Below are 20,220 nucleotides of genomic sequence, written 5' to 3' on the forward strand. Positions count from 1 at the left end.
ATATTAGAGATATATTTCAGGTAAGGTTTAAATTAAAATGTAATGTCAAAAAGGGTATCAATACTATCTTGGCACCATACACAAGTACATTTTTGGAGCAAGCCAAACACTAATAAATATGTGGAATAAATATGAGGAAAAGCAAGTGAAGAAGTAAATTTAATGCAACTAAAGTATGGTAATTTAAATTAGGCCAAGCTAGGGGTAAGAGCAGCAGGAGGCAGATATGATGCATCAGTGCTGCCTGTAAAAGATATCCGATATGACTGGTACCACTAACCAACTCTCTCTTCATAGACGTTTACTTCATTAATCAAATGGCGATAGGCGACACTTACGTATAATTTGTATATGCCATGATTGCGAAGTCGTATGCTGCAGAGAGCCTATAGTTGTGGGTATAAATGTTAGCACTTGAGTTAACCAAGGAATTATTGTTCTTGGTCATTGCTATCTTCTGTAGGCAGGTCTTGTACCCAAAACCCTTGAAGTCTTCATGGTCCATAGAAACACTGCCTTTTGTTAAGAACTCAACAACACCTAAAACAGGAGAAATGCCAATTATTTATTTGAATTTAAGGAGTTTATAATTTACATCTTTACTTTCAAGACAGGACAATAAGACCAAGTAAATAACTGTATGCTAAACGTGAAGCCCTGCAGGAATATTCTAAGTCATCATGTAGGAAGTGAATACTGCCTTTGGAGTACAGAGTTCAACTAAATGTAAAGGAACAAGATCATAATTTTCCTACATGGTACCATTAACTTTTTTGAACAAGTCAATTTAAATTAAACCCAGTTAATTATTTATAGTAGTTATATCCAGCAGTTGTTAAGCAGCTATTGTTTATCAGTTAAAAATATTAAATTAAATTAAAGAACATGATTTTCCGGATTCAGTATACTGTACTAATTAATGGCTATAAAACAAAATTTGTTTCAAAACAATTATTGTATCATAATATGGCTTATACCTGTCTTTTCTGAAAAAATGTTGCCTCATCACACTAATGTAAAAGATCTTTCAAAATACTACACACAACATGCAGTAACAGGATGAAACACGCACTTTATTAAACAATAATTATAGTAGTAACACCCAACCCATCCTTGAAAGAACAGAAGACTCAAGCAGAAGTACAATACTGCAAATGGGATACCTATTGCTATCCTGAAATGAGCTGTACATGCTGCATACTGGAACGAGTCTCGATTCAATTGTGGGGTACTCTGACCCGGCCCGGCCCTCTAGCAGTTCTTTGCCCACAGTCAAGTCCCGGCCACATCTTCATTTTTCTTAATACTGTATTATATTTTTGGTGGCCTTCTCTCTCAAGGCTTTGATGCAAGCAAGCAATGGGAGCGACTGTGGGGGACAGGATCTCGAGAATGTTTTCGCAGCCAAATAGGTTCAGTTTACAAGTTGGTGTAACACCAGCTTAGCATTCAACACTTGTCTCTCCCTCACTTGACACCAATTTACAGTACAGTGGTACCTCGGAATGCGATTGTCCCTGTATGCGAGGTTTTCGGAAGGCGAGGTGTATTTACTCCAAAAATTTGTCTCGGAAGGCGATGGTTACTTCGGGAGGCGAGTTTGGACGCGAGTTTGTTGATACGCGTACAGCCGACCTAGCGCGTGGTGGTTCGGCGATCGTCGCCGCCCCTCAGTTTATTATTGTCTCGCGCTCAGTGACTACCCCCACATCAATTCTTCTCGCGGATTTTCAGTGTTTTGTTGGATTTTTGGTGATTTGTCTATACAATTTGTTATTATATATCTCACCATGGGTCCCAAGAAAGCCAGTGGTAAGGATAAAGGCCAGAAAGCTCATGTGAGGATGACAATAGAGGAGAAACAAGAGATCATTCGGAAGCATGAGAACGGTACACGTGTTGTTGAACTTTGTAGGCAGTACAACAAAGCCACATCAACAATATGCACTATACTTAAGAAGAAAAATAAGATTATGGGTGCTAAAGTGGCAAAAGGAGTAAGAACATTAACGGCACAAAGACCACAAATACTTGAAGAGTGGAAAAGTTGTTATTAATTTGGATACACAACAAGGAGTTGAGGGGTGATAGTGTTTCGGAGGCCATTATTTGTGAGAAAGCCAGGGTGTTGCACGAAGACCTTCTAAAGAATACCCCTGTAACAAGTGATGCAGATAAGAAAGAGTTTAAGGCAAGCAGGGGCTGGTTTGAAAAATTTAGAAGGAGAAGTGGTATCCATAGTGTTACAAGGCATGGGGTTATGTGATGTGATTATGGAAGGGGACTCCCCTTCCAAACAGTAACTCCTCTCCTCCTCCCCCCTCCTCACCATCTTCCATACGCCTACAGCACTCGACAGCAAGGTAAGTAATAACTGGAACACAGTTTTGTAGGTTTATTTAGATGAATTAGGTATAAAAATTTAGTTTGATGTGGGGTTTTTGGGGTAGTCAGGAACGGATTAATTCATTTCCCTTTATTTCTTATGGGGAAATTAACTTCGGAATGCGAGTTTTCGGAAGGCGAGGCGTCTCCAGGAACGGATTAAACTCTTATTCTGAGGTATGCCTGTACATGGTTACATCTCTTGCTACAATGCTTCAAAATCACTTCAAGTTACTTACATCAGCCAACCATCAAATTTTATTCTTTAACCATTTCGTCTTCTGTGAGAACCAGCCTACTTTTATCATTCCAATTTATATGGCAAGTATTTTCCTGTCTATGGAAACAATAAATCAATACTCCTCTGCCCTTTCATCAATGGCTTGGTAAGATCTGATAAAATCCACTTATTTATATCACACAGTATGATCACATCTTTCAACCCATTTCCTATTTTCATGGAGTGTGAAGGCATAAGCCAGGAGGAAAATGTAAGAGGAATGTAAGGAAAGCAGATCAAAATTACACAACTACAAAAAATTACATCAGTTCACCATATCTTCTGTGCACATTATTGTAGAATCAAATAGCCTTTACCTACTATGTACTGTACTGCAATTATTCCAGAACTTGCCTGAATCTGGGAGCGAGTTGAGGTCACCACACAAGAGAAGCTGAATGGAACCAGGGTCTATTTTTCTACCCAATCTTGATCTGTGCTGCGATTCATCAACAATTTGACCAATTATTTGCCGTATCTCGCTCATCAACATGATTGTCTGAAAGAAACCAGTTTCACTCAATACATTTCCTATTTGTGCATATAGTTTGTGAAGTCAAAAGAATACAGCATTCGTTTATAAACTTGTGAATGTCAATTCATTACAGATGCTACAAAGTATAGAATATACATTACACGACGGATGAAATGATGACATACCTGGATGAGTTTGACGTCACAAAACTCGGGGTCCCAATGAATATGGGCTGTACAAACTAGCACAGATTGGTTCACTTGGGATTTGTCTGGCAGAACTTCTAGGATGAAAAATAAAATATTATTCAAAGCACATCATTAATTTAAATTTCCTGTGCACTAAAGGAATCCTACACAAAGTTGTAACAGTATTGAGTTAGGTTACTACTCTCCAATACCTTGTATGTCTAATAGCAAACACTACTTCTGTCGGCCACTTACAGATTAAAAATAATTAATTCATATTAAGAGGATATCTATTACTGCTGCTGTTAAAAGCCCAGTCTTACCATATTCTGTTTTTTTTTTCAGGAATATTCCTGCATGGGCCCTAAACCTCTGGCTGGCCCATTAATTGTACATTTATGATTAAAATAATTACACGTCAATATTAACAATAAAGTCACAATATATAACAAAACACACAGTACTCTATAAACTAAATGCAAAGAACAAGAATTGGGAAACAAATCTCAAAATACTGATGAAAATAACATTAAAATATTTGTTTAATGTGATAAAAGCAACACATACATAAAGACTACACAACTGATCTCCCGGTTACATTTGTGCAACTCACCTGTGTTCTCCCAAGCTGCTTCCTTGGTCTCCAGTAGTGCAGCAAGGCCAATGTTGTCCTTCGTCATGACACGGTTCAACATGTCTTCTGATCCATCATGATTTGCCATTGCTAACTGGTTGAACTCTATCAATCGCTCTTTGACCAGGGTAAACCTGAAAATATAAAATGCCATTCTCTAGATCCATGCTCTTTTAGGAAAACAAGAAAAAAAACTAAATTCCTTAACATATTCCACAATCTGGCTAACAGTGAAACTTTTCTGCTAAGTAGACTGGAACAGGTGTTTGAGGTTTGCACTCACTATCTTAACAGTGAAAATATAATCTGGTAAACAAGTATAATCACTTAAGCATTTTAAATATCAAAACATTCTACACCAAGTTATTTTACATTATCTACAATGATAAATAATTTGTAATGTATTTTCTTGTCACTTCTAGCCTCAAACCTCTGGCAACACACACTTAATTTACTCCTCTGGAAGATTATGATCACTTATTCAACCATACGATGTGTACATTACGTAAAATATTCAACCTTTATTGCTAAGCAAATATGCACAAACATAGGAATATTTCAACTAAAATGAGTTATATTTATGAATTAATTCAAAGAATGAGGCTCTGCCAATAGGCTGTAACTGCTCAAGAGGAAACTATGTTCCTAAAAATCATGGAGCCCCCCATAAGTCATAACAAGGTGCCTACTGCATGTCATCAATAAAAACAGTCACTGGTCACAACCTAAAACTTTAACCTCTACACAAAATTGTAAATAAATAAACTGTAGTACAGTACAATATTGGTCTGCAGAATCTAATACTGTATAATTTGTTCTTTAAGGAACTATATTGGCCACAGGCATCATCATAGGAACCGATTTGTATTGCCAAGAGGCGGGTAACACACGGCATCAGCTTATAAAGTATTACCTCTACCATTAAAATAAAACGGTGCTATCATTTTGTAAATATTAAGACAATATTTTCACTACTGTATAATATATATCCTACTTTCAATACTGTACACATACCTGTACAACAACTGTTTAAGATAGTGTAAATAGCTCAATGGCATACAAACATTTTTGAAAACATGCAGGAAGTGACAACAAAATTGGTTTCTGAGCAGAACTATGCACACACCAGACCAGCAATAGTGCAAGGAATAATTTTTTTACTATATCTCTCATTCCTACTGTACCATTATTTGTTTTTTCACAATTGGTTGGAAGTACAGTGTACTGTATTTAGTTACTGTAATGGGAGGGGTGAGGCCAAGAGTAAGCCAAATATTAATATCATATTTCTACACTAAAAATATTCAATTCACAAATACTCACTTGCTAGTTCTCCAGAAGATGGCGCAACCGTCAACGTATTTTCTTTCATTTTCAGACATGTGCTTTGCTCTAGACTTTGGTGAGAAAATTCCATCATAACCATCATTCTTTAGTTCAGGAAGAAAAAAGTTGAAGAACTGGTCTGTTTCTACCTCCTGCAAGTACAAAACAGTTATTACTTTAATCATCACATCAGTACTGTAACTATGTAATAAATCATTACCAACAATGTGAATGCATACAAGAAATGTAAATTTCTAAATTTCTGTAAATTTGCAAAAATCTTGCACAAATATTACAAGACTTCATGAAGTTAACACACATTAGAGGGGGCTACAAGCAGATTTCTAAATTTGAAACGACTTTGTGGTGTGTATTAAAAAAAAAAATAATCAAGGTTATTTCAGGATTGGATTGACAAGTTTGCAGTCTCTTTCCTATACTATACCAGGATATGGCAGTTTGAAAAGATCTCTTATGCCAGTTTTGAAATGTAGACTTCTATTGAATGGGTCAAGTCTTGTCCATTTGGGAACAAAGTTCTTGTGCAGAGAACAAGTCACAATAATGTGGCTAGAAACTAATTGCCCAACCCCCAAATTTTAAATTATATGAAAGTGACTTTCGGTTAATCTTGGATCCCAATCAAGTCTGGACTGAATAGGGTCCAGGTCAGTCCAAAATATCAATACTTTTCCTTCATTTCTCATGTGTAGGTTGGGTTATAAAGACCTTGTCTAAGAAAGTAACCAAGTGGTCAAGCTATAAAAAAAAAAAAAAAAAAAAAACTTGCCTGTAAAGTTATGATGTCTGCAAGGTAGTGTTTGATCTCATCCATGATGCCTTTCTTCCTGTATTCCCACTCCAATGCCCACGAAGGACAGTACCCGTACATTTGTCGTGTTGCATACTTGTCACATAACACGTTGTAACACATCACAGTGAATATACCTGTAACACAAAACAACTATTAATATACAGAACTAGGCAATGAAATGAGTATCAAGAGTATTAGTCCCCACTAAACACTTATACATGTAGGGATGGTCAAGAGCAACCTTGGCAAGCATGTGTGTGTGTAGGTTCAAGAAAGCAGAGCACGCAAACCTCCTTTTCTACAAGATGATCAGATCTCTGCTGAAGTGCCCCCCTCCCCCATTAGTGCATTTTGCAACTTGGACTAACAAAGAAATTACATCAAGTTCATAAGGACCTTTGCTTTTGCAACAAATACCCTTCCCTTAAGTGATAATCAGAATAGACCACGGCACACCGTCTTCAAAATCATACCCATAAACAGACTACTAAACTTACATTATATATTTATATGCATATTTATACATATACACATACATATACACATACATACACACACACATACTCCATTTTTCCAATTATAAGGGGAAGGATTTCTGGTCAGTGTTTCACCTTTGAATTATGTACTGTGGGGTGGGGTTTTCATCTAGTAAATCGAGGCTCTTGGGCCACCAGCTGTGGGACCGGGGCATCTCATCTTTGAGTAATCTTTCTAATATTGGGTCTTCTAACATTTCGATGATGTTCCACACCCTGATGGCTTGGTGCTGTAGTATGATGTTTAGTGGCTGTATGTTCAAGAGCTCATGAAGCTTCTGGATTGTCTGATCATATGGTGGACGGTGTTTTGTGCCTTGTGCCCCATTAGTGCCTTGTTTTGCACTGCTTGCAGTGTCTGCATGTTAGTTTTCTTCAAGGTGAGTAGTGGTACTGGGGGATACTCTAGATGCGGCCGAACTAGAGCCTTATATAGGTGTATCTGAATGTTTGTAATGAGGCTTTGGAATCTCCTCAGTTTTACTAAGGCTGCTTTGGCTTTTAGTCGGTCCCTTACATGAATTTTGATCCCTATTCTATTTATCATGGGTCCCAGTATTCTGCCTACCTCTGCATATTGGATCGGGCTGTTGTCATGGATAATGGGGTCCGGGTTTCTTTTTGCAATGTGTATTACCTGGAACTTGTTTAGTTGTGCTAATTTTCCATTGCTTCTCAAAGTTGTTTATGAGTTCAATTGCTGCCTTGGTCTTGTCGCCTAGTAGCGGCTTTGATGGTCCCGGTTGGCATATTATTTGAGTGACATCGTCACCCAAATCACCCATCGTCAGCGTATGTGATGTATTCTCCATGTTGGGGTAGGTCAGCTGTATACATGTTGAATAGAGTGGGAGAGAGGCAGCTACCTTGGGGTAGGTCAGCTGTATACATGTTGAATAGAGTGGGAGAGAGGCAGCTACCTTGGGGTAGGTCAGCTGTATACATGTTGAATAGAGTGGGAGAGAGGCAGCTACCTTGTGGTACTCCACTTTTCAGTTGGATTGTATTAAGTTGGAGGGGGGAAGGATCACCTCCCCCCCCTTCTCCACCCTCCCTGCCTCTCCACCCCCCCCCTCCCTCCCTGCCTCTCCCTCCCTGCCTCTCCACCCCCCCCAACTCCCCCCCACTACCCACCCCCTTCTCCACCCCACTCCCCCCCCCCCATCTCCCTGCCTCCCTTCCCACAGCTCTCCGTCCGTCATCTATGGACATCCATATATGGTGAAACATGTGAAGAACCTCTCACACACTCACAACTCCCTGACAAGAGGGAGCCAGCTTAGCTTAGCTGCCAACACCCACACATCGTGTCAGCAAGGCGGACAGCCCGCCTGCTTTCATACCTCTCACTGTATTTCCCACTTCTATAGTTCCCTTCACCTATGCCTCTCCCTCCCCCCCCCCCCGAAAAAAAAAGGTCCACTCACAGCAATATCTACAAATATCTAGACCATGTCCACAGAGGTTGCAATGAATGAAGCAAAAACTTTCAGTAATGAAGCAAATTAGTTCAGGTAGAAAATAAAGGAGCATGTTGACCTGTTGGGTTAAGTGTGTAGAGAGTGGTGTTAAGGAAGCAGGGTTGGCAAGGAGCGCTGGTACTCACATGAAGGTTTAGTTCTGTCGGACTCTGTGAGGGGTATCCACGGTCTCTGGGGCGGCTGAGGCGTTGTTACTGCAATGAAATTAAACATTAATACTCCACCCAAATTACGCTACTGAAATTATACCACTTAAAACAAAACAAAAATGCTGAACATCTGTACAGTACTAATTTTTAAATATGAAACGATTATTTTAAAGCAATAATATATATAGGCAAATGCCGTATATTTACACAACCAGATATCATTAAACAATATTTCTCACTACACCAACTATTAAACTAATAATCAAGTCCTGGGATTATGTTTCATTTTTCACTACTTTATAAAATGGGATTCGATTAAAAAATATAATAATAATAAAATACAAATACTTCATTAAATCATTGATTTAGATAAAATGACAGATTCAGTCATCTGGGTGGTTTAAATCTTGTGAAAATATTGCATTAGAATCCTACACGGTTTTGACGCCGCGTGTAGTCATTGAGTGCTTGGTGTGTGTATCAGGCCCACGACCTACTGCCATACGCGCACTACAGCACAGCCCCCTACACCATCTACAGTCATTGAGTGCTTGGTGTGTGTATCAGGCCCACGACCTACTGCCATACGCGCACTACAGCACAGCCCCTACACCATCTACAGTCATTCAGTTTGACTGCACACTGAACCATTCCTTGGACTACTATACACGTGTCTACTATAGTAAACCTACAAAAATATTTAGTTACCAAAAAGGCAATACGAACATTAAAAAGTCATACACGTTATAAGAGCCCGGCTAGGACATTCTGATTTCAATATATTTTAGACTATAAAATAGGGCTGGGAGTATTTACAGTAAAGTATTGTAATACCAGCAGACAAGTATACTCTACATATATGCCACATGTCTGCTTGTGGTTTCCTTCACGAGTGTTTTACTATATAAAACAAAGATACGATTATTAAATATTTATATTTTGATTTGTTTGCATAGAGGCATGAACGGTTATGTAACTCACAGAGTACCTTTGGCACATTGCTCCGTGATATGTTGGTGGTGAGAGGTATGTGCGCACACCTGTGGGTGCTTCTCACGGAGAGACGTGTAGGGGGGATACGTTGAGTGGAGGAGCGTGTTACTGGGAGCCACCACCATCTTTGCTTCACCCATGTTGACCCCATACCAGCTGCCAATAGATCCATCATTACCTGGCCAGTATCCTCCTGTGGTCTCTGCTTCAGTACACTGTAACAAACCTCCACGTGTCACGTCAGAGGTGCGTGTATGGTACATGTAGGCGGGCTGGCTGCACGCCATAGACACCGGCTTCTCAAGAACTGATGCCCCAGAGCCATGTTGTGAGCTAGCAAGTTCCCAGTCTAGCATAGTTTTGAGATCGGCTAGTGTATTACCAATAGCACTCAAGTGAGATTCAAGCGTTCCCTTGCTAGCCGCTTCCATGGCGGAGGAGTAACGGCGAGCTTCTGGCAGCAGCCAACTAAGCTTCGTGGTCATTGTGTGCGCCATGTCCCCAAGCACCTCCAGGTCCTTTATTATACTCGATGCCTTCATGGGTCGCACTGACGGTCTGTTATTAACATCAACACTTACAAACTTTGGGATGGTCTTGTTCTGCGTGTTTATTACTGAGCGAAGGGCCGACAGCATCTCAAACAGGATGCCTCTCACCCCCTTCATATACGACAAGGAGAATTATAGGAAGCAAGTATGGTTCTAGACTGATGGACTTCCTGCAGACTGTAATGTGACGCTGTGAAATGGACTATTAATTCTTCATCCATGTCTGAGTTTACTGCTTGCCACAGCCAGTAAAGCAATCATTTTTAATTACAGTTGGGCAATCTTCCAGGTTCCCTTCTGTAAATGAAGGTTTTGTATCAAGAATTTGCCCGGTTTTACAAGACTGCTGGAGACTGTCCCTATCAACGGCCTCACTGCAAGTGGAGACCGTACTGGAGTTTAGCACTGTCAAGGTACTGTTTAAGTTGTAAGACGACAAACTGCTCATGTTGAAGCCTATGAACTCGCATTCCATGAAAAATTTGACAAGCCAAGACTTCATGTGTTCTACAGCCTCCTGAAAAGCGTAGTCCTCAACACTGAGGTCATGATCACACATTGTTCTTACAATCCTTGTTGATGACTGGAGTAATCCATCTTAATCTAGCGTGAAGTTGCTCCAAGAGACGGTTTATACTTTTGACTTCCTTGTGCATGCACTTCTTGGACGCGTGACACCCGAACACTGCCTTTGTGCTAACAAACTCCGGCAATTCATTCCAAAAATTCTTCATTAGCTTCCAAGATTTTGAGAGTTACTAAAGGAACAGCTATATTCTTTTTTTCAAGGACAAACCAGTCAGTCTCCTGGAGTGGTTCTGGATCTTGTGTATCGTGTGTAGGTGTGGGGGACCGGCACAGGTGGTGGACAGACACGGCGCCACATGGGGATGGCGGGAAGGCCCGCAGGTGTGCCTCTGGAGAACATTTGTTGATGGGACTGGCAGGGTCGTCGTCAGCCCCGCTGCCACTAAACGATACTCTTACGTATGGAGTAGCACACCTCTTTATCTTGTAGCACTTTAATCCTCCATTGTCTAGATTTTCAAGATTCTCAAGCTGCTCAAATCGGAATGCCAGTTTGACAAGCGAATGGTCGACTGTTTCAACTTCTACAAGCTCCTTGGCCGGCTCCACTTTGGGTTCTCCCTCTTTCTCTCTGTCAATGCTCAAGTTGTTGGTGAACTTTGGCAGGAATTAATAGTGGAATAGTCGAATGGCAGAACTTTTCCTCGGGAATCTAGTGTCTTCAACTGAAGTACGAGGGTGGAATGATTCAAAACTTGGAGAATTACTTGTGTTCCAGTACTCATCGAGGCTAAGAGCAGCCACCTCCCTTGTAACAACAGCCGCATCAGGAGGCTTGTCCTCCACGACATCGGCGTCCCCCAGTTTCCAGCGGCCGCTTACCTCGCACTTGTCTCTCCTACCGTGCTTCACCATTACTGGCGTGATCCATTCTGTCTTCCTGTCGAAGGCAGTGTTCGGTGTGGAGGTAGCGGCGAGGTGCTGGGTGCTTCCTCTCTATACTACACGGGCTCAAGGGAGACTCCTCGAAGGCAAGGCTTCTGCACGACATCCTCGCGGTCAGCCCTCCAGCCTATCCACTCATTCATGAACCGAAAGGCGTCCACCAGCTGAGGGATGGAGAAGTGGCCAGCCAGCGACTGGAGAATATCGTCCCGATCCAGCGAGGCCCACACTGCCTCCTGCGTCATCCACAACACCTCGTTCGGTATCTCCATAACTTTCAAACTTCAATAAAACTAAGATTCCAGTACGGATTCGAAATTAAAAACAAAGTTCCGCTAAAATGGCTTAAAATACAGGTTCCTTTTCGTATCACTTATCACATAAAATCCAGGAGTGTGCTGTATGATGTTAATGCGTGTAGAGCTGCAAGAAGAAGCAGGGAGCAGCAGCAGCAGGGCCTGACCCCAGCAGACGCCACAATGACCCGGTGAGGGGGTCGGGGTTCAAGGCCGGCTACCACAAGCCTCACACCACATCACCCTTGGCCGCTAACTGCTGGTTGCCCATCAACAACCACCCCACTCAACAACCCTCATAAAACGTATATGTACCACCAAATAAGAAATAATTAACGAAACGCGGATGTAAAATGATGAGGACTGGTCAGATGAGCCTCAACAAGTCAACACCTGACGGACAGGAAGTGTTGTTGATGAATGATGATTAGTGTTCCTACACCCTAAACATCACCCCCCCCCCCTCACCAACCCTGCTGTCATTCAGCACCTCGCCTCACTGCCACCTAACGCCCAGGACTAAGGTCGTAGTGGATATATGGGCCTGCGGGTCGCTCCAAGCAACAGCCTGGTGGACCAAACTCTCAAGTCAAGCCTGGCCTCAGGCCGGGCTTGTGGAGTAAAAGAACTCCCAGAACCCCCATCAAGCAGGGCACCATTCCTTTCCCTCGTCCCATCCCAAATCCTTATCTCTTCAAAGTGCTATATAGTCGTAATGGCTTGGTGCTTTTCCCTGATAATCCCCCCCCCCTCAACACCTGCCCACAACACCTGCCCTCAACACCTGCCCACAACACCTGCCCTCAACACCTGCCCTCAACACCTGCCCACAACACCTGCCCACAACACCTGCCCACAACACCTGCCCACAACACCTGCCCACAACACCTGCCCACAACACCTGCCCACAACACCTGCCCTCAACACCTGCCCTCAACACCTGCCCCTCAACACCTGCCCTCAACACCTGCCCTCAACACCTGCCCTCAACACCTGCCCTCAACACCTGCCCTCAACACCTGCCCTCAACACCTGCCCTCAACACCTGCCCTCAACACCTGCCCTCAACACCTGCTCACTACCTCCTTTCCCCTCAACTTCTGTATTATAATTCCTCATTCTCTCACATTCTTTCCCACTCAACTTTTGTGTTTCCAGCCTCTGTACACCCCACACCTGTCACTCCCAGAGGTATAGTGATCAGCTGTGTTTTACCCTTTTACGACTAAGGGAGCCGGTCGGCCGAGCGGACAGCACGCTGGACTTGTGATCCTGTGGTCCTGGGTTCGATCCCAGGCGCCGGCGAGAAACAATGGGCAGAGTTTCTTTCACCCTATGCCCCCTGTTACCTAGCAGTAAAATAGGTACCTGGGTGTTAGTTGTCACGGGCTGCTTCCTGGGGGTGGAGGCCTGGTCGAGGACCGGGCCGCGGGGACACTAAAGCCCGGAAATCATCTCAAGATAACCTCAAGATAACCCTAGTGTCATGGTCACACTGCAACACAATTATATGGATCTGAGGCCACAAGGCCGCCCTTGGAGGTCAATGAACAGAGATTATATATAGTTACTCACACAGAATTAATAATTGACTCTGATGGGATAGTTCAATGTATTCCCATCACACACCTCCCAGCCTGACTCATCACACACCTCCCAGCCTGACTCATCACACACCTCCCAGCCTGACTCACCACACACCTCCCAGCCTGACTCATTACACACCTCATCCCAAGCCTGACTCATTACACACCTCATCCCAGCCTGACTCATCACACACCTCCCAGCCTGACTCATCACACACCTCATCCCAGCCTGACTCATCACACACCTCATCCCAGCCTGACTCATCACACACCTCATCCAGCCTGACTCATCACACACCTCATCCCAGCCTGACTCATCACACACCTCATCCCAGCCTGACTCATTACACACCTCATCCCAGCCTGACTCATCACACACCTCATCCCAGCCTGACTCATTACACACCTCCCAGCCTGACTCATCACAAAACCTTCGAGTTGTGTCTTGACCTTGATGTGTCCCAAGCAATATTTCGTACGTTTATGTAGGTCATCGTGCATGATATGAGGCCTTCGGGCTCACTATAGCCCGTGCTACTTGCCCCGCTCCTGTGTCAGGTAAGTTACGGGCTCACCCATAGCCCGTGCTACTTGACCCGCTCCTGTGCCAGGTAAGTAACAGGCTCACCATAGCCCGTGCTACTTGCCCCGCTCCTGTGCCAGGTAAGTTACGGGCTCACCATAGCCCGTGCTACTTGCCCTCGCTCCTGTGCCAGGTAAGTAACAGGCTCACCATAGCCCGTGCTACTTGCCCCGCTCCTGTGCCAGGTAAGTTACGGGCTCACCATAACCCGTGCTACTTGCCTCGCTCCTGTGCCAGGTAAGTAACAGGCTCACCATAGCCCGTGCTACTTGCCCCGCTCCTGTGCCAGTAATTTACGGGCTCACCATAGCCCGTGCTACTTGCCTCGCTCCTGTGCCAGGTAAGTAACAGGCTCACCATAGCCCGTGCTACTTGCCCCGCTCCTGTGCCAGGTAAGTAACGGGCTCACCATAACCCATGCTACTTGCCTCGCTCCTGTGCCAGGTAAGTAACGGGCTCACCATAACCCATGCTACTTGCCTCGCTCCTGTGCCAGGTAAGTAACGGGCTCACCATAACCCATGCTACTTGCCCCGCTCCTGTGCCAGGTAAGTAACGGGCTCACCATAACCCATGCTACTTGCCCCGCTCCTGTGCCAGGTAAGTAACGGGCTCACCATAACCCGTGCTACTTGCAACTTGTTCCGAGTAGCCGAATCTATAACAACAATCCTCACACACCTGCTTAGAAATTGTGTTAGCTTTGAGAGAGTATATGATGAGAGTAAATGCCTCCAAGAGAACACTGGTGCCGTCTATACTATCAGTGACCCCTCTCTCGCGTCCCAGGCTCACGTCACTCATACCACAAGCAGTTGCTTTCCTGTTCCATTTAAACATAATGAGGAATACAATCCTGGCTCTGGCCATTGTTTTGTGGGGAAGGTGTTGCGGGTGAGGGTGAGTAATACTACAATATATTATATATATATATTATATATATATATATTATATATATATATATATATATATATATATATATATATATATACTATATATATATATATATATATAATGTGAGTGTTGCGGGCGAGTAAGACTGGAACATTGTGTGTGGTAATAGCCGTGTTCTCCGCTGCCAGGTGACGGTAACACCACCGCCCGAGGTCGCCTCCTTCACTCGTGTCCACTAACAGTCCTCCACCTGAGTGATCATTGTTTGTATCACCTCCAGCATTCCTGCACACCTGTACCACTCCCTGAGCCTGGTCTGGGGCCAGGCTCCACTCCCCGAGCCTGGTCTGGGGCCAGGCTCCACTCCCCGAGCCTGGTCTGGGGCCAGGCTCCACTCCCTGAGCCTGGTCTGGGGCCAGGCTCCACTCCCCGAGCCTGGTCTGGGGCCAGGCTCCACTTGGGACAGCTTGGTCCAACAGGACTAAGCCACACAACACAGCAGCAGCCAACACTACACATTAACCACTGCACCATAACCACCACCACCATTTCCGTAATATTTGGATGGCAGAACATGAAAGTATTAACTGTGCGTGAGAGCGGCGGCACATTACAGCACAGTCGTGTCAGCACTCACACATCCCCACACTTGGCAGCAGCCTTCCTCTAAATGTGAAGGGCGCCACCAGCCCTCATTTCACCCTTCGACACAAAACTTGATAAATGCCTCCAAAAGGGCTCTCGATCAACCGGTGCGCGCCGAGTCCACCTTGAGGACATTCCCGGCATTATAATCTCCGCCTTCCATTTCCTATTGTCCAATTAATCGCTTAACCCCCCCCCCTCCTTCCTCCTTTACTGCTTCAAACGCATTACATTACATTTATCTGGGTTGAAATTAAGTAGCCATTTCTCCATTATTATTTTTTTTGCAGGGATATTCCTGGCGCGGGGCCCTGAGTCTCTATCTGGGCCGCTACTGACGCGTATACATGTTGGTCTACAACACAACCGTGGCACATTTACAACAATACAACCACAACATACAAGACACCCATAACACTACAATATACCCCCCACAGCTACCATGGCAGGAGACCCGCCGCTGCTGCTGCTACTACTACAGGCAGGTGAGTCACCGCTGGTACCTCAGGATGTAGTGACTCAGTCTTTAATATTGACCTCGCTCTTGTAGCTATGACGTCACTTCCTCACTTCCCTGCTGGTCTTGAGTTTATCTTGACATCATTTCGGGGCTTAGCGTCCCCGCGGCCCGGTCCTCCTTTTTGTTACACATCCCCAGAAAGCAGCCCGTAGCAGCTGTCTAACTCCCAGGTACCTATTTACTGCTAGGTAACAAGGGCATCAGGGTGAAAGAAACTTTGTCCATTTGTTTCTGCCTGGTCTGGGAATTTAACTCTGGCCACAGAATTACGAGTCCTGCGCGCTGTCCGCTCAGTTACGAAACCCCATGTGTTTTTTTTTGTGCGCGCGCGCGCGTGAGATCATTAGTTGATGCGTACAGACGTGACTAGGCGTGACAGGCGGCGGCTGGGCTTGGTGACTGACAATTATCACTTTCGCTCCCCGCTGGTGTTCATTACCTGCTCCTCCCTACCACCCGCCCGCTCGCCCAGCCTTTACTCCCAATCATGGTAGCCAAGTTGCGGTTACAATTGATGTGGGCATGTGAACACACACACACGCAGTGTTCCGCTCCCAACAACAGCGCAACACCATGTGTGTTGAGGCTGCTCTTGTGTTGGTGACCTGACGCCGGCCGGCCAGTCGTGTTGTCCAGGGGTGGTTGCCTACCCTGGAGCCTACCTGGAGAGTGTTGGAGCAGTGTGCTACTCCCCCGAACACCCGCTAAGTGGAGCCTGAGGCCAGGCTCCACTTAGCACGGCCCGACCATCCTAACTCTTAACAAAACCTTCATACAATGTAAGCCAGCAGCCCGGCAACCCTTCGCTCTCTTCCCTGTCATGATACTCACACCTCAACACAGGTACACAACACAACAGTCAATTCCTCCCAAAGAACTGAAGGAACATTTATTGGATGTAGTTGAGCAAATAATGGTCCGTGAGCCTAGGTTATGAGTGGATAACCCTCCACAAAGCCAGTGTAGCCTCGATCATGACAATGACAAGGGTGGTTGATGGGAACCTTGAGTACTTGGGATAATCTCACACCCACGAGGAGTCTTCAAGGAAACTGCTGCTCTCTTGAGATGTGTGTGTGTGTTCACATCTTTCACTGCTGGTATATTACTCTAAGGCAACAATGACCCACAAACTGCTGGGCCAACCTCTCATCACTCACCATAAACGCTTCACACACATTTGTAACAACTAAAATAAGTAATATTCTTGCTCTAAATTCTCGTTAGTTTCAGCGCAGTCAATGTGCCTTAATTCCACATAAGTTATCCCTCATGAATTCCACATTCCAAGAAGTTCTACACAGATCCTATATGCTGGTGGTGTTATAGATTCAGCTACTCGGAACAAGTTCCAAGTAGCACGGGCTATGGTGAGCCCGTAACTTAACTGGCACAGGAGCGGTGCTGATCCTAAATGCGTTAATTACAACTACTATATCTTCCCGAGGGTGCAAGATCAATCAGACCGGCCGAGAGGTAACCTGCTAAATGTTGCTCGAGTTGGCAAGTCAGAAGCTTGTAATATAAACCATCAAATCATCGGTGGCTTAATCGTCAGTCAATTAATGAGGAACGTCATCAGATCTTCAACACCATCGACATTCACCAGCAACAAATGAACACTCGACGAGTCTAGACACCACAGCCTCAACACACAGCAGCTAGCCAAAGTCTGGCCGTACTCGAGCAGACAGCTCTCGCCCCGCATTACAGCTCTCTACCCCCCCCCCCCTGGCCTCGTTCAACACCTCTGCTCCAGGGCTCGTCTCACCTATCACCACACCTCATCACATTTACAACAACCCACTGGTGTAACCAACACTATTAAATAAACATAAAAATCACTAAGCTCTTTGAGTATTGTCACCCAAACTCATAACTCATGAGATGAGTGTGTAACTTTTGTTATGTATATACGAGTGGTGCAGGTAAAGCTTGCATGTACACCCTAGAGTTGGAGCCGCCGCAGCAGCAGCAGCAGCAGCAGCAGCAACAGCAGCAGCAGCAGCAGCAGCAACAGCAACAGCAGCAACAGCAACAGCAGCAACAGCAACAGCAGCAGTAGCAGCAGCATGAACAGCAGCAGCAGGAACAGGTGGCACAGCATAGCCCCCCCAACAAAGTAAGGGAAGCCGTTGACAGTGAAGGAGACCATTATCACCACACCTGGAGGAGAGTATCAGAGGCAGAGGTGTACATCAGGCAGCTGGTCACAGCCACACAAGGTGTTCACATTAAGATGTGAGGTAGCGGGCCACCACCACCAAGAGCTAGTGGTTGTGGCGGCCAGCTGCGAGAGGTGGTGCATGGTTGTAGTGCCCCCGAGGTGCGGAGGAGCACCACCCTCCGACAGGTACACCAGTCGCTACAGCAGCTATGGGTAAGAGGTCACCATACCTCTTTACCCATAGGAAGTGAAAGTGGGCTTCCTATGGGTAACACCACGCTTCTTTGTCCATATCTCAGCCAACCCCATTATAACACACACACACCAGACCATTTTTTGTCCATACTTTTTAATAGCCAAATTCCTCTTTTTTTTCATGCCAACCCTTTTCTTTTTGGTATGTATCGGCCTTTGGGGAATAGGGTGGCCTTTGTGCGTGTGGGTGAGTAACACGCTGCGTGCTGCTTCACGTCTAACATGAGAAGTAACATTTTATTGTCACCAAAGGGCACAGGACACGCTTTCTGCCTCCAGGGTTAACGTGTGAGGTTTTTATCTTCACACGACAGTGTTTTGTATCTTGAGGCGGGGGGGGGGGGGGGGGGGGTATTTTTACTTCACAGACAAGAGACATTTTTAGCTTCACGGGGCGACACTCTCCTCAACAGTTTGTTAAAACTACCTTTTATATTTTATATATATGTCTGATCCACGAGTGTAAATGTGTGTGTTTGTCTGAGTGAAACTACATTCTTTCCCCCCCCATGCTTTCCCCAGTGTGCCAGTCCCATGCAGCAGGGCATAGGCTGGTGGATCACTGGAATATTCAACCCAAGTAGTAGTAGTATTACTAGTATAAACTACTATTAGTAGTACGACAACAAGTAGTGGTACAACAACTACTAGTGCTACTACTCTCCAGTCTACAACATGGTCACTACCAACACTACTCAGATACCTCGCATACCACTATAGTTTTTCCAAGTTTGCTTTAGTGCTTTCCTGTAGAGGTTAGAGAGCGAGGCGGTACACGGTGAAGACTATGTACTCTCCCGTCCATGGGGGAGCTGAATCATAAGTCTTATCTTTGCTACCATCACATACGCCAAAATTAGTGTGTTTTCCAAGACTAAGTCACTCGCTTTTTCTTGTCAGAAATGACCTCTACACCAGCGTATTGAGTTACCATTGACAAGTTCATGAAATCCATTCAATCGCTTCCCTGTATGCTTGGTCAATTCCCTTTAGGATCTATTATGTCGTGAGCATGTCTATCCTATATTCCTTCGTCCTTGCTGTGTAGCGAGGCCCAGTTCCTCCAGTTCTTGGGAAACTTGTCTTGTATATCTCTGGATAACTTCCAGTTTTGCGTTGTGTGTTTCTTCAGGTTGGGGTTCATGCCGGGACAGCATACTCTAGAGTGCGTCTCACACAGCATGTATACAGGTTTTTTAAATGTTCCTTTGACGACATTTCTGGGGGGTATTGGGAAGTTATACCCGAGTATGCCTGGAGTGGGTTCTGCGAGTTGTTCTACTCCAAGCCCGGCCGGGGACTTGATCTAGAAGGCTGTTGCTTGGTCTTTGCTCTTATATTTGGGGTTTATTTATTATCAAATTAATATCTATCTCTGAAGTGGGAGAAGGCTGACCGTCATTTCATGTTGTATTCCGGTCCTCTTACTGGATGGGGTTCAGAGAGTAGTTCTACTTCCCAAGCCCGGGCCGGGGCCAGGTTGTGAGAGCTTAGTCCAGCAGGCTGTTGCTTGGAAGGGCCCGCAGGCCCACACATTCACCACAGCCTGATTGGTCCGGCACGTCTTGCAAATATGCATCCGGTTTTTCCTTGAAGATTTCCACTTTTGTTCCGGCAATATTTCTTGTACTTGCTGGGAGGATACTGAACAACCTGTTGCCTGTGATTACTGCTTCCTCTCCTGATAACTGGCCATGTGCACGTGTCCGCAGGGAAGAGGGGGGGGGGGAGGTGTGACTTACTTCCCCAGTAAGAATGTGGTCCAGGAAGCTGGCTACCGTCTACCATCCCCAGCCCCCACCACCAGTCCACTTGTTGATAACACCAGCTTGAGCAAGCATGTCCGTGTATGCGTATGCGTATGCGTGTGTGTGTGTATGTGCGTGCGTGCGTGTGTGTTGAGAGAGGGGGTGGGGTGGGGTGGGGGTGGGGGGGGGGGGGCGGACACCATCTTCCTGACACACTGACTCACTCGCGCGTGCGCACACA

General features: G+C 45.0%; 1 protein-coding gene across 7 annotated transcripts in view; it reads right to left on the bottom strand.

The window, feature by feature from the left end:
- Positions 1 to 20,220, bottom strand: part of LOC123768191 (CCR4-NOT transcription complex subunit 6-like) — a 163,867-nt gene that overhangs the window by 7,097 nt on the left and 136,550 nt on the right. For 4 of the 7 annotated variants that reach the window (XM_069306971.1, XM_069306970.1, XM_069306972.1 and 1 more), the window contains 7 exons: positions 8,245 to 8,313; positions 6,079 to 6,236; positions 5,286 to 5,440; positions 3,942 to 4,096; positions 3,326 to 3,423; positions 3,020 to 3,164; positions 339 to 540 (listed from right to left, as the gene is read on the bottom strand). In XM_069306971.1, the coding sequence (XP_069163072.1) occupies positions 339 to 540; positions 3,020 to 3,164; positions 3,326 to 3,423; positions 3,942 to 4,096; positions 5,286 to 5,440; positions 6,079 to 6,236; positions 8,245 to 8,313 (982 nt within the window). Of the gene's footprint in view, positions 1 to 338; positions 541 to 3,019; positions 3,165 to 3,325; positions 3,424 to 3,941; positions 4,097 to 5,285; positions 5,441 to 6,078; positions 6,237 to 8,244; positions 8,314 to 9,256; positions 9,962 to 20,220 lie in introns of those variants that run through there. The other 3 variants (XM_069306973.1, XM_069306968.1, XM_069306969.1) reach the window with 2 other exon arrangements.

Source organism: Procambarus clarkii, chromosome 59 (genome assembly GCF_040958095.1).
Source record: "Procambarus clarkii isolate CNS0578487 chromosome 59, FALCON_Pclarkii_2.0, whole genome shotgun sequence".
Classification (NCBI taxonomy): Eukaryota; Metazoa; Arthropoda; class Malacostraca; order Decapoda; family Cambaridae; genus Procambarus; species Procambarus clarkii.